This window comes from Medicago sativa, chromosome 6 (assembly GCF_051527215.1).
Source record: "Medicago sativa cultivar Bolivia chromosome 6, Bolivia_mono, whole genome shotgun sequence".
NCBI classification, from domain to species: Eukaryota; Viridiplantae; Streptophyta; class Magnoliopsida; order Fabales; family Fabaceae; genus Medicago; species Medicago sativa.
In genome coordinates, this window is record NC_140754.1 from 85,313,528 (window position 1) to 85,326,715 (window position 13,188).

Sequence of the window (13,188 nt, forward strand, 5' to 3'; positions counted from 1 at the left end):
AAGAATATCCCATGCTTCCTTTGAACTAATTGATTTTGAGATTCTTTAAAAATTTCCTTCATTAAGACTCTGTTGAATCAGAAACAAAGCCTTGCAATCTTTCTTCTTCAGATCTTTGTGCGCATTCCTTTGAATTTCAGTTGCATTCACAGCTAGATCACCAACACCATTCTACACTATTTCCAACAAATCTTGTGCTCCAAACAAGTTCTTCATCACTGCACTCCATCTTTCCCAATTGTGTGCTTCAAGAATTGGAAGATGGGTGTTGAAACTGCTGCTACCATTCATGGTTCTTCCTTCATCGTTTCTACCTTGAATTTGCGTGATTGAAGATCTCTATTACCCCTTAGATCTAAACCAATGGCTCCAGATACCAATTTGGTAGCGCAACAAATCTACTTGATCAACAAGTTAGGGTTTTAGGGTTTTGAGTTTTTGTTGGATTAGAGAGAATAGAAGAATTAAAGAATGATTAGAATTGAAGTATAAACTTGTGTTATTGATTATTTGAAACTATACATGAGGAGTAGCTTATATACAAGTGTATGCTAGGTTACTTGAAGTACAAGTTAAGTAACCACCCTAACAAATATAATCTATATTCTAGGAAACTTGTAACAAATCAAAACAAACTAAATCTCTAATGTGATTAACCAACTAAGTTTGATTGGATCACTTAACAACTTGAATTAACAAACAACACAATTCACGATAGAATTTTTTTATATTTGGTTAAATTTACACTAGAAGTTTGAATGTAGTACAAGTTTTATAAAGATCACTTTTGAGAATGCACATATTCTTAACAAGCTAATTTATTTAATTTAAAGGACTTCAATTTTCTTATTAATTTTGCAGGTATGAATATGAATTAATTGAAAATATTACTGAAGAAATGTCTAGGAAATTAAATCTTACCCCTTTACACATAGCTGATCACCCAGTTGGTTTGAATTACAAAATTTCACAAATAACGTCACTTCTAGAAAACAAGTCAGATGATGATGATGATGATATTTGCATCGTTGGAATTTGTGGAATTGGTGGCATTGGTAAAACAACACTAGCTAGAGCAGTATATAACTCAATTTCTATAAAATTTGATAGTTCAAGCTTTCTTGTTGATGTAAGAGAAAATTCAATGAAACATGGTCTAGTACACTTGCAAGAGACCCTTCTGCTTCATTTGCTAGATGAAAATATCAAATTGGATGATGTGAGCAAAGGAATTCCTATAATACAAAGACGGCTTCGCAACAAAAGGGTTCTTTTGATTCTCGATGACGTCGATAATCTTCAACAGTTAAGATCATTGGTCGGAAGACGTGATTGGTTTGGTTTTGGAAGTAAGATCATCATAACAACAAGAGATAAACATTTGCTAGCTGCTCATGGAGTTAAAAAAATATATGAAGTGAAAGAACTGAATGATCATGAATCTATTGAACTGTTTAGTATGAATGCTTTTAGAAAAAATGTACCTGATGCAAGTTATGGGGAGATAGTAAAAAGTGTAGTGCAGTATGCAAAAGGTCATCCATTAGCTTTGAATGTAATAGGTTCAGATTTATTTGGCAAAACAATTGAAGAATGGAAAAGTGCATTGAATAAATATGAAAAAATTCCAAGCAAGGAGATTCTGAATGTCCTTAAAGTAAGCTATGACAATTTGGATGACAATGAAAAGGAAATTTTCCTTGACATTGCTTGTTTCTTCAAAGGATATCCGAAGGCTGATGTAGAAAAGACGCTAGATGCAAGTCGTTTTTATTCGAAATATGGCATTGGAGTACTTGTTGACAAATCTCTTGTAACAATTGGTGAATCGAATTCAGTAAAGATGCATGATCTTATAGAAGACCTAGGTAAAGACATTGCTCGAAAGGAGTCGCCATTTGATCCAAGCAAACGGAGAAGATTATGGCATCATGAGGATGTTCTTGAAGTCTTGACAGAAAACATGGTGAGTTTGAAGCTATTTTAACTTTTAGATAACTACTTTCCTTTTGAAAAAACATTGAATTTTCACTAATATTGAAATTTGTCAAATTTTCATTTCAATGGTTGCTGTTTGGTGGTTGAATTCAAGAAGGGGACTGATACAATTGAAGGCCTTGTGTTGGACATGCCTAACCTAAAACAAGAAGTTCAGTTAAAAGCCAACACCTTTGATAATATGAAAAGGCTTAGAATCCTCATAGTTAGGAATGGACAAGTTTCTGGAGCCCCCCAAAATCTTCCAAATAATTTGAGATTGCTTGAATGGAACAAATATCCTTTAACATCTCTACCTGATAATTTTCATCCAAAGACACTTGTTGTACTCAATTTGCCAAAGAGTCGTATTACAATGGACGAGCCATTTAAGGTATGTATTTTATCATTATTTCTCTATCTTTATGCCCCGTATTGGATGACATAAGACCAGAAAATGAGTTTATGAGTGAGGGCAGTCCTCACCTTACAGGCTGGTTTTGGAAAGATGAGCTAAGCCCATTATAAAACCTAATATGGTATCAGAGTCTATCCAAGTCTCAATAGGCCAATCATTATTGGCCACTCAGGTCACGCTCTAGATGTACAGTCCTAAGCGTGAGGTTGCGTGTAAAGAGTCACATATGATAAGGCCTGAAATGAGTTTATAAGTGGGTGTAGTCCACATCTTTTTTAGTCGGTTTTGTAAGGATGAGTTATGCTTGATATAAAATCTAATAACTTGCATATGTAAATTTCTAAGCACCAACTGTTCTTGTGATGCAGAAGTTTGAGCACTTGACATTTATGAACTTCAGTGATTGTGACTCTCTAACAAAACTACCTGATGTATCTGCAACCCCAAATCTAACAAGAATTCTTGTTAATAATTGTGGAAACTTGGTTGAGATTCATGAATCTATTGGAGATCTTGACAAACTAGTCACATTGAGTACTGAAGGATGCCCTAAACTCAAGAGTTTTCCACGTGGCCTGAGATCAAAATATCTGGAATACCTTAATCTTAGAAAGTGTTCTAACATTAATAGTTTCCCAGATGTATTGGCAAAAGTGGAAAATATGAAAAATATCGACATAGGAGGGACAGCAATAAAAAAATTTCCAAGGTCAATTGAAAACTTCAATGGCCTTGAAGAATTCGTATTGACATCATGCTCAAATGTTGAGGATCTACCTAGTAACACAGATATGTTTCAAAACATTGAAGAGCTTAATGTGGAAGGATGTCCACAACTTCCAAAACTTCTATGGAAGTCATTGGAAAACAGAACTACTGTCTGGCTTCCGAAGTTAAGTAATCTAAGTCTCAAAAATTGTAATCTATCAGATGAAGATCTTGAGTTAATTCTCAAATGTTTTCTACAATTAAAGTGGTTGATCCTATCAGAAAACAATTTCTTGACCATTCCTGACTGCATTGAAGACCTTTCTCATCTCTTGCTTCTAAACATAGAAAACTGCAAGCATCTTAGAGATATTTCAGTGCTTCCACCATATTTGCAATATATAGATGCAAGGAAGTGTATGTCATTGACTCCTCAATCTTCAGAAGTACTATTGAGTCAGGTCAATATCCCTCCTTTTCCTTTGTTGAACTTTTTTATCTTTATTGGTATTGCTCGTTGTATTTAAAAACAAGCTGTAATCTGTAACCCTAAGTTTCAACAATAGAAAAACACTGCAATCACTTTGCAGTCCGAGACATTGGCAAATCGACCGAACTATGAGATTAAAATTTGTGTTTTTGATTTGCATTTTTCCAATCTGTTTTCTTTTGAAGTAGGGTTACTAATAGTTACCACTTCTATCTACTTAACAGGCATTTCAGGAAGTTGAGTACATAGACATAGTTGTTCCAAGGACAAAAATTCCAAGTTGGTTTGATCATTGTAATAAAGGAGAGTCTATCTCCTTTTGGATTCGTAAAAATTTCCCTGCAATTGCTCTATTTTTTCTTTTAAGTGGTGATGATGAAAGGAAAACCAATTATGCATGTGAGTTTTGCATACTAATCAATGGCCTACAAATATTCCAAGGAAAAAGTGAGTGGCCCGTTGGTCATGTATGGCTTTTTGATTTGAGAATTCACCTCACCGCAAGCGAGTGGCATGGCTTCAATGAACATATAACATCCGGTTGGAATCGGGTGGAGATTTCATGTTCAGTCATTGATGAGTCAAAAAGTGTGACTCTTAAATGTTGTGGAATTCATCTATACAAAGATAGGATGAATATCGACCATGTCTCCTTCATAAGTCCTGATCTTCATGGCTCAAATATGGTCCATGAAAATGATAATTTGGATATCTATGATGAAGTAAGTGAAGATGTTGTTTTTACTTCAATATTAGCTGAATATTCCAAGACTATATCAGAAGTCATGAGTGATCTTCAATCCAACAAGAGAAAAGATGACAATCGATATGATTATGATGAGGAGTTGGAACCAGACAGTGACATTGACAGCCAGTACATGGAAGAGGAACATCATTCAGCTTCCCTTGATCATCAAATCCAAGACACATTTGAACTTGTGAATAAAGACAAAGGAAAAGGTATAGTAGCATATAGAAACAACCAACATGGTCCAACATGGTCAAACTCTCCGGTTAACTCATAAACTATTACGAGTTTACAATTCTAGGTCACAAAAATGAGCTTTCACAAAAATGAGCTTAAGTAAACTCTGATGTAATCGATAAACTTTTGATTTTACTAAGGAGTTAAAGAGTTTAAAATTCTACATTGTTTTGGACTTATGACTAAGGCGATCTCATTGTTGGCCACATTTGGAATTCCAAGATAATAGCTCAAACAAGTGACTAAGGCAATCTCATTAATTTCAAATTTTCTTCTTTTGCAGAGACCAATTCCAGTAAAATCTTACATGATCCTTCAACTGAAACACAAGAAGAAGCACTTGTTACAAGTATCCATAACAAGGATCCAACACTTGCACAAAAATCAAAGCTGAATGAGATTGAAAATTTTGCACCGGTGAGACTAAAATTCATGCTAGTTTGCATGTTAGAAAGGATACCTTGTTAATCTTTTGTTTAATCATTTCATTTATTATGCTTTCAGGAATCAAGTACCATTGCATCAACAAGCAGAGACAAGGGAACACAATTAGTTGATAAAATCACTTCTGTTGAACAAATCAATGTTAATTCAACAAAAAGCAAACAACTTATCCTAAATGCAGAAACATGCATAAACATTGTTGAGTCCACCATAAATGAAGACAATATGGAAGCGTTTTATGCTTCGCTTGAAGCAGAAACAGATTCTCCTTTACATGTTCAATACAACCAACCCAACAATGAAACTGTGAGAACTAGGCCTAGTAAAGAAACTGTGCAAGCAATGCAGATTTTAAAAGACTTTGTCTCAAAAACATTCTCTCTTCTGTTGCATCCGGGACGTTCAGGTTTGATGAAAGATATTCTAAAATATCTACTCACTTTAACACCGGATGAAGGATTGTCTTTGAAAACAAAATCAGTAATACTAAAACTTTCACATAGTTTTTCTCAGTGGAGTTTGGATTACAACAATGCAATCCTTAAACTTGAGTCAGCAACTACAAATCTATCAAAAGCTGAGACAGTGAATGATTATCTTGAAGCTAATGTGAAAGACTTCCGAGAAATGGACATGGTGGAGAAGTGTTTGTCAAATCAGTTATCCAGCTTGCAGGAAGAGAAGAGAGAACTTGAAGAGAAAATCAATGCCATAAAATCTGAGATTGCAGATTTTACAGCACAGAGAGAAATGGTTGTAAAGAGAAAGACAGAATTGTTTTGTAAAGGAAAAGAGATGAGAGTTGAAAGGGAAGATTTGAGGAACCAAGTTCCAAGGTTGAAAGCTGAGAAGGAATTGGCAAAGATAACTCAAGCTAATATTGAAGAAGAGTGGTCAAAGCTTGGAGAAAAATTCATTGGAAGCACCAATTTTGAAGAGTGGAGAACAACAGTTTCCAGTTAGTTAGAGTCTGTTACTTATGTAACTAACTCAGAACATAATATAAGCTTGAATCTAGCATTCAGCGTCATAAATTAGAATACAAAGAATATTCAGATTTACTGTTTTCATTTTCTCTAACTCAAATGTATTAATTTTAAAAGAAGAAAGTAATTAAAAACTAATAAAATTTCCTACATGATATAGATCACAATTAGTATCTTGCTCAATAATCTAACTCAAAATTTTCAAGATTCTATCAAATTTCTCTCTAATCTTTGACCACTCATCCTCAATGTATCCTTTAGTAGCCTTAGCCGATTCTTGCTCCGCTCTCAACCGCAACCTTCGCTTCCTCAACTCATCTCTTTGAGCTTTCAACACTCGTCCTGCTTCAAATGTTTCTCTTTTCTTTCTAAGAGCAGTGTCCCTAGCCACTTCTGAGATTGACATGTTCACTTTAATGACACTAATTTGCTCTTCAAGCTCTTTCATTCTTTCTTCCAAATAAACTAGTTGGATTCCCAACTCACTCTCTATTGACACAAATTCGATGAACTGGTTCTTGTTTGATACTACACCCTCTTCAAGTTTTTGTAGCTTTGATAGTACTAAAATTGAGGACTCAAGTTTCATGTTTGCATCATTGTAGTCACAACTCCACTGAGTAAAGTCAGCTAAAAGTTGTAGCATTATAGATTTTAACCTCATTGAAACATCATCATCTGCAACTAAAGTACAAAGATATTCCAAAGTAGTTTTCATGGATGTTGATGGAGTTGGTTCTAGAAGATGACAAATTGGTTTGGAGAGGAGTTCTTTCAGAATTTCCAAGGCTTTCTTGGTTTCTTCACTCAGTTTAGGATAAGCCAAATTTGAATCATCACCAGTATCTCCTATACCTCCTAATAGAGCATATGTCTCAGCATGGAGTGTAGAATAAAATGCTTCCATATTGTCATCACTTAAAAGTTCTTCTGGCTCCAATTTTCGATGACTCGGCATGATGTTGTCTGCAGGAAGAAATTTAGGTTGTTAAAAAATTCATATATTAATCATCTAATCTGGATGGTTAATGAATATCATGTATATTTGAACACTAGAAAATCATGGTTAATTACGTTTAGGGAGTGGTTAATGAGTTGTGACACGTTAGTATATTCATTAACGATATACTCAAGGTAATCGTTAACAATCCAAATTGATGTCAAATTTTTGTGAAAATAACAACTCTTGCAGAAACATACTAAAATCAGTAAAGTTAACGAAAATCTCGGTAGGCGTGTAGGTAAGTGAAACAAAAGATAGCAATGGTGATCAAGACAATTTCGATTGACAATGAAGTTAGACAGTAATCACTTGTACCTTTATTCTTCACATTCATGCAGTTCAATTGGCATTCTAATAGCATTGGATCCCAAATTCTATCACCATATAGCTGCATATCTAATGAAGAGATTTCTTTGCTTTGATGTATTGTATCAGCTGACAAATTATCTATACTATCTTCATTTTTCTGAGCCATAAGACCATTAACTTCAAGCATTTCTGAACTTATCGAAGCTGACAGCGGTTTCATTTGTTCATCTGAAACTTCATGAAGCCTTAAATTCTCAGGCAAGGTGCAACAATCAATTCTCAAGTTATCTTCATAATGATATGGATTTTCATGTGTTTCCCTATAAAATTGTGTGTTATCCAAGTTTCCATTATTACAAGGACTAAAACTTGTGCACAATGTCAAACTTGGTTTCTTCAATTCCGCATCTTCCTTATACTCATGAACTCCACAAAAGCATATCGTCACATCTGCGCCTTCACTCGCATCTATAATTTCACAAGAAACTTCCACATGATTCTGTTCATGCAGTAAATATGCGTTTAAATCCATCAAGTTTTCTTGCTGATACATCCATACAAGATCACCAGAAACTGAAAGGAAGTACTGTTCTCTATTGGATGCTTTCTGTCCATTAATAGATATCTGAACTTCACAGGCAAAAAAACCAATTCTTTTATTTCCTAGTTCAAAAATGAAGCACAGGGCAATTCTTGGGAACTCGTGGCCAACCGAGAATGACATGGATCCTCCTTTGCTATGGTAGTTGAACTTGAATGGCATTGGTAACCTTGACTTTGGTGCTATAACTTCAAATTTGAATGTCTTGTGAAATACCTATTAGAAAAGAATTGTCATGTGACTTAGAATACCTACCAATTCACAAGTACTCGGGGAGAGACACGGGTCTTGTTTGAATAAAAAACTTAATTGAGGAGTTGTGTTATTTGATAAACAAATTGGACATCAAAATTCGACAACTCAGATGATTAATATTGTTTAAAAATGTGGTTAATTACATTCAGTACATAGTTAATGAATATAACAAAGAATAACATGTGTGAATTCAAATAGGCTCAAAGTCAAAGTATTAGAGAAAAACCTGGCTTAATAAGAGGTCCAATGATTGTGAATTCAACATTGTGCAACTAGTGGCATCTATATGTTCTAAATTAGGTGGAATCCCAGAAATTTGTTGAAGATTATTGCAATTGGCCATGTAAAGCTCATGCAAGCTACTGAGCCTATTGAAGCATTGAGGTAGGGTTACAAAATGGTTTTTTGATATGTCTAAGGATGTGAGGTTGGAAAAGCAACAAAGGATTTCTAGATTTTCATCTGAAAGATTGCAGTCACTGAGATCAAGGGTTTCCAATAAAGGGAAACCATATGAGGATTGAATTTCTGAAGAGTCAAAATTTAGACATGGTTTTATTGGTAACTCTAAATTTGATGAACTTTCATTGCACTCTTGAAATAGTTGAAGTTTTGGACAGCCAGAAATATCAAGTAACATAAGATTTGGCAACAAAGAAATGGTTCTAGGAAAATCCTTAAGATTTGTGCAACACTTTAGTACTAACACCTCAAGGTTACTGAAATTGACCATATTACAAGGCAATTCTTGTATAGCTGTCTCTTCCGCCTCGATGATTCTGAGATTTTCCATTTTTCCATATAAATCTGGGAAATTCTCAAGTTGAGTACATCCATTAAGAGCAATGCATGATAGTCGCGGCAAGTTCAGGACACTTGGTAACTTCTTTAGCTCAGTGCACCTTTCAACACCTAAATAAACTAGTTTATCAAGTGATCCAAGCGATTCATGAACCTCAACTAAGCCTGTGCAATCCTCTAGAATAATCTGCTCTAAGCTCGGTATCCCCGAAACATCAGGTATTTTTATCAGGAATTCACATGAACTAAGATTCAGAGAAGTCATATTTGCATAGTTCTGGAAAACACAAATTCAAATTGTTACTATTTGAAAAAACATAATAGGCAGAAACAATGTCTCGAATAGGATTACCCAAAAAAATGTCATCATACCTTGAATGGCTTGTCCAATGTTATATGACTGCGCCGCAACTCTAGCATTACAATTTTCTCAGGAAGGAAATCAGATGGTAAAAATGGAGAAGGGTATTCCTCCCAATCAAGCAGCCTTAAATTATTTGGTAGATTAACATGGCCTCCAAAAAATTCAGCATTCCGAATTATCAACATTCTTAGGTTTCTCATCTTCTTTAGGTCTTGAGATTTTAATTGCACCTCTTGCTTTTCAGGTAGGCTCAGCATTATACCTTGAATCTTGTCAGTTCCCTAATAAAAAAATTCATGGAAGCAAAAGCTTACCTCATCAGAATCAATTCAGCATATAAGATACATTACAAGTGTGTTTGGTTCTGTGATGACAAAATTTGATTTTGAATGAATCGGGTATTTAAAACTGATTATGCCTAAAGGTGAGTTGAATGTCAAGTGATTTATGTTTTGATACTTTCATGCAAAAGTGGATTCTGTATGCAAAAGCTTCAAGTTAGAATTGATTATGGAGGCAAAATCAATTCCACTCGAAAACATTCAAACATTTCAAAATCAAATCTACATCTCTAGAATCAACTTTGTCTCCACCAATCAATTTTAAGCATCTTAAATGTCATTTTCTCTAAGTTAACTAGCATTCATTGTCCACCAAAATAAAAAATACAATTTCCAAAATTTCAAAAAGTTGTATTTAACAGTATATCGATGTAAGGAGGAAAAAACAGCAGCCAGAAGATTTGAACCTTACCGTTCCATCGGTTAGTACTTGAAGTACGTCCTCATAATACCACAACCTGCTGCGTTTTCCAGGATCCAATGGTGATTCTTGCCGAACAATTTCCTTCCCCATATCTTGTATAAGATCATGCATTGACATTACACCTTTTTCATCCAAGTTTATGAGAGACCTATCAACAAGTACTGCAATACCAATAACTGGATGCAGATCGCACGCGCGCAATGCTTTTGACGCATATTCCATTATCTCCCCTTTAAAGAAACAAGCTATATAGAGAAAAATTTCCTTTTCATTTTCCTCTAAACCATCAAAACTTATTCTAAGTATATCCTGAACTTTCCTATTAGGAGTTCTCTTGTATTTATCCAATGCAGATTCCCACTGATGAATGCTTCTACCACACAGATCAGAACCTAAAATAGTTAAAGCCAATGGAAGACCTTCTGCATAACAAACAGTGCGATTCGAAATATCCAAATAAGTATCTTCAGGTTCACTTCTTTTAAATGCATTCCAGCTAAATAACTGAAGAGATTCAATATGATTCAACTTTTTCACCTCATAAGTTAAACCAATTTCATGAGCAGTTAACAAATGTTTATCTCTTGTAGTTATGATAATCCTACTTCCAGGACCGAACCAATCAAATCCTCCGACTAATGCTTGAAGTTGTTCCACATCATCCACATTATCAATAACAAGTAGAACTCTTTTTCTACATAACCTATCTTTTATTATATTGATTCCTTTATCCACATTTCCTAATTTCATTCCTTTCTCTCCAAGTATCTCAAACAGAAGTGTCTCTTGGAGTTTGACTAAACCAACCCTATGACTTGCATTTTCTCTTACATTTGCAAGAAAACTCGCATATCGAAATTGACCATATATTGTGTTGTACACAGCTTTAGCAATGGTTGTTTTACCAATTCCACCAATACCATAAATTCCTATCATTTTAACATCATTGCATTCAAGTTCTAAGAGTGAGTTAACATCTGACACGCGAGATTGCAGTCCAACTGGGTGTGTAGCGACATTTAGAGGGATTCGATTCAACTTTCTCGATACCTCATCTACTATGTTTTGGATAAATTTAAATTCGTACCTGAAAATTACATAGAGCATATATATTATAAGTAATGTATCTTAATTCGAAATTATACTGAAATGCAATCATCTAATCCAAATCCCTCGGCTTTATCCTTTTATCCAAAATTAAATTTTAACAAATTTTTCAAATATGATTCTCAAAAAAACTAAAAGCAGAATAGGTGAAAAATATAAGTATATACCCATTACTAAAATGCCATCCAGAAAGGTTTGCAGCTTCAGTCAAAGCCATCCATTTCTTCACCTTTTCCTTCTTATCTTCAAATTTTTCTTCAAGCATATCAAAAGCTTCTTCATAACTTCCTCTCTGATGCCTAACATCTGATGGACTAATGTTATAAAAAACTGAGCAAACCACTTGTTCTTTCTCTTTCCGACACTCGAGAATCTTCACAAGTTCATCAAGACACCAAGTGGAATTAGCATAGTTCTTTGAAAATATGATGATGGAAATCCTTGACTCTTCTATTGCTTTAAGAAGAGCTTGTGAAATCTCTTCTCCAATCCTTAAACCTTCATCATCTATGAAGGTGTTGATTCCCCTTTGATCAAGAGCATTGTAAAGATGTCCGGTAAAATTTTCGCGAGTATCTTCGCCTCTAAAGCTTAAGAAAACATGGTAAACATGTCCACAGTTGAAAGAAGATGAGGAAGCAGCCATGTGGGATGTGTCAGTTTAGCTCAGATCAATGTTGTCAATCGCAGATTGCAAAAAATAACGATTTGTTCAAATTCTGTTAGTCGATATATGATAACACCGGCTTAGAATCAATTCTGAATTTCTTATAGCTTGGATGTTGAGAGTTTTGTGTCTCAAAGTGTGATTCTATGACATGTTCTATGCAATAAAATTTAAGCAATGAATAATTTCTTTTGGTCCTATTTTCTTGGTTCATTCACCAATGATAAAGTTATTATTATTAAAAAAAAAAAAAAGTAGAATGTACTATATGATTACTATTCTTGAGTATTCTAAATTATTGGCCACAAAGTCAACAGTTGACCAGGCTTTTTAGTATTTTTTTGGACCTTGTTCCACAGCTGGGATAAGAATATAATAATCTGTAAACCCTGCCACACGGACCACTAAAAATTGCAAACGGCCACAAAGACCATTAAGCCACTAAACAATGAGTAAATCTTCATTTCAATCTCTAACTTTGTCGTGGTAGTCCTTCAGTGTAATAAAATTGTACAAGAATTTACGAGTGTTTCTGTTGTTTGTGATTTTATGGACTAAACTGATCGAAGAAAAACATGTTAGAAGATCAAACTAACGAACGAAAGACATTAATTCGAGAACCAAAGTGATTTAGAAAAGAAATATCCAAAGACATTTTGTAATTTTTATACACAAAAGGACTATAATGACACAAGTTGATACATTAAACCACCAAAATGATGACCATTTACACTAAAATAAATGAAAGGAGACATTTCATTTTTTTGCTGGTGATGAAAGTCACATGGACCACTAAACAAAAGTTGTGGAATCAAAGGGGAGTATCTGTAGAAGCCACATAGGGGACCCATATAGCCACAAACAAAAAAGAAGCATCACAAAGGACATCTATATTAAGTCATATAGGGATCCATATAGGAGAAACACTTGTGTGAACCAGGACCAAGAATTTTGGTTTGGTCACACACACAAGTTTTTTCCTTCTCTCTCTTTTCTTCTCTCTTCTCCATTTTCTCTCTCTTCTTTCTTCTTTCTCTTCTCTTTTTTCTCTTTGTGTGACCAAAGACCACTTGTGTGGACCAGGACCACACAAGATTTTCTCTCCATATAGAAGAGATGATTGTTGGTATCCATGTAGGAGAGAGTGCCGACATGGCACTTAATGGTAACTAGAGACAAAAAAATTAGCATAATTACTAATTTATCTTTGTTTGTCCATAGACGAACAAACAAACACTACGTAAAACTTACATGGCTAAATGTGTTCGAACACATAATTTTTTTTTAGGGAGTGTTCGAACACATAAT

The 13,188-nt window shown here is 34.5% G+C and overlaps 2 protein-coding genes across 2 annotated transcripts; one reads left to right on the forward strand and one right to left on the reverse strand.

The window, feature by feature from the left end:
• The first annotated feature begins 898 nt into the window (after positions 1-898).
• Positions 899-5,985, forward strand: LOC146917643 (TMV resistance protein N-like). The gene is made up of 6 exons (XM_085721904.1): positions 899-1,966; positions 2,093-2,371; positions 2,764-3,564; positions 3,818-4,553; positions 4,862-4,995; positions 5,083-5,985. The coding sequence occupies exons 1-6, from the start codon at positions 899-901 to the stop codon at positions 5,983-5,985; spliced, it is 3,921 nt and encodes a 1,306-aa protein (XP_085578030.1).
• A 35-nt stretch (positions 5,986-6,020) lies between these two features.
• On the reverse strand, positions 6,021-12,143 carry LOC146917644 (TMV resistance protein N-like). The gene is made up of 6 exons (XM_085719475.1): positions 11,381-12,143; positions 10,095-11,193; positions 9,350-9,622; positions 8,403-9,254; positions 7,327-8,137; positions 6,021-6,974 (listed from the first exon to the last, which is right to left on the reverse strand). Exons 1-6 carry the CDS (start codon positions 11,857-11,859, stop codon positions 6,196-6,198), a joined length of 4,293 nt encoding a protein of 1,430 aa, XP_085575601.1. The 5' UTR covers positions 11,860-12,143; the 3' UTR covers positions 6,021-6,195.
• Between the last annotated feature and the right edge of the window lie 1,045 nt (positions 12,144-13,188).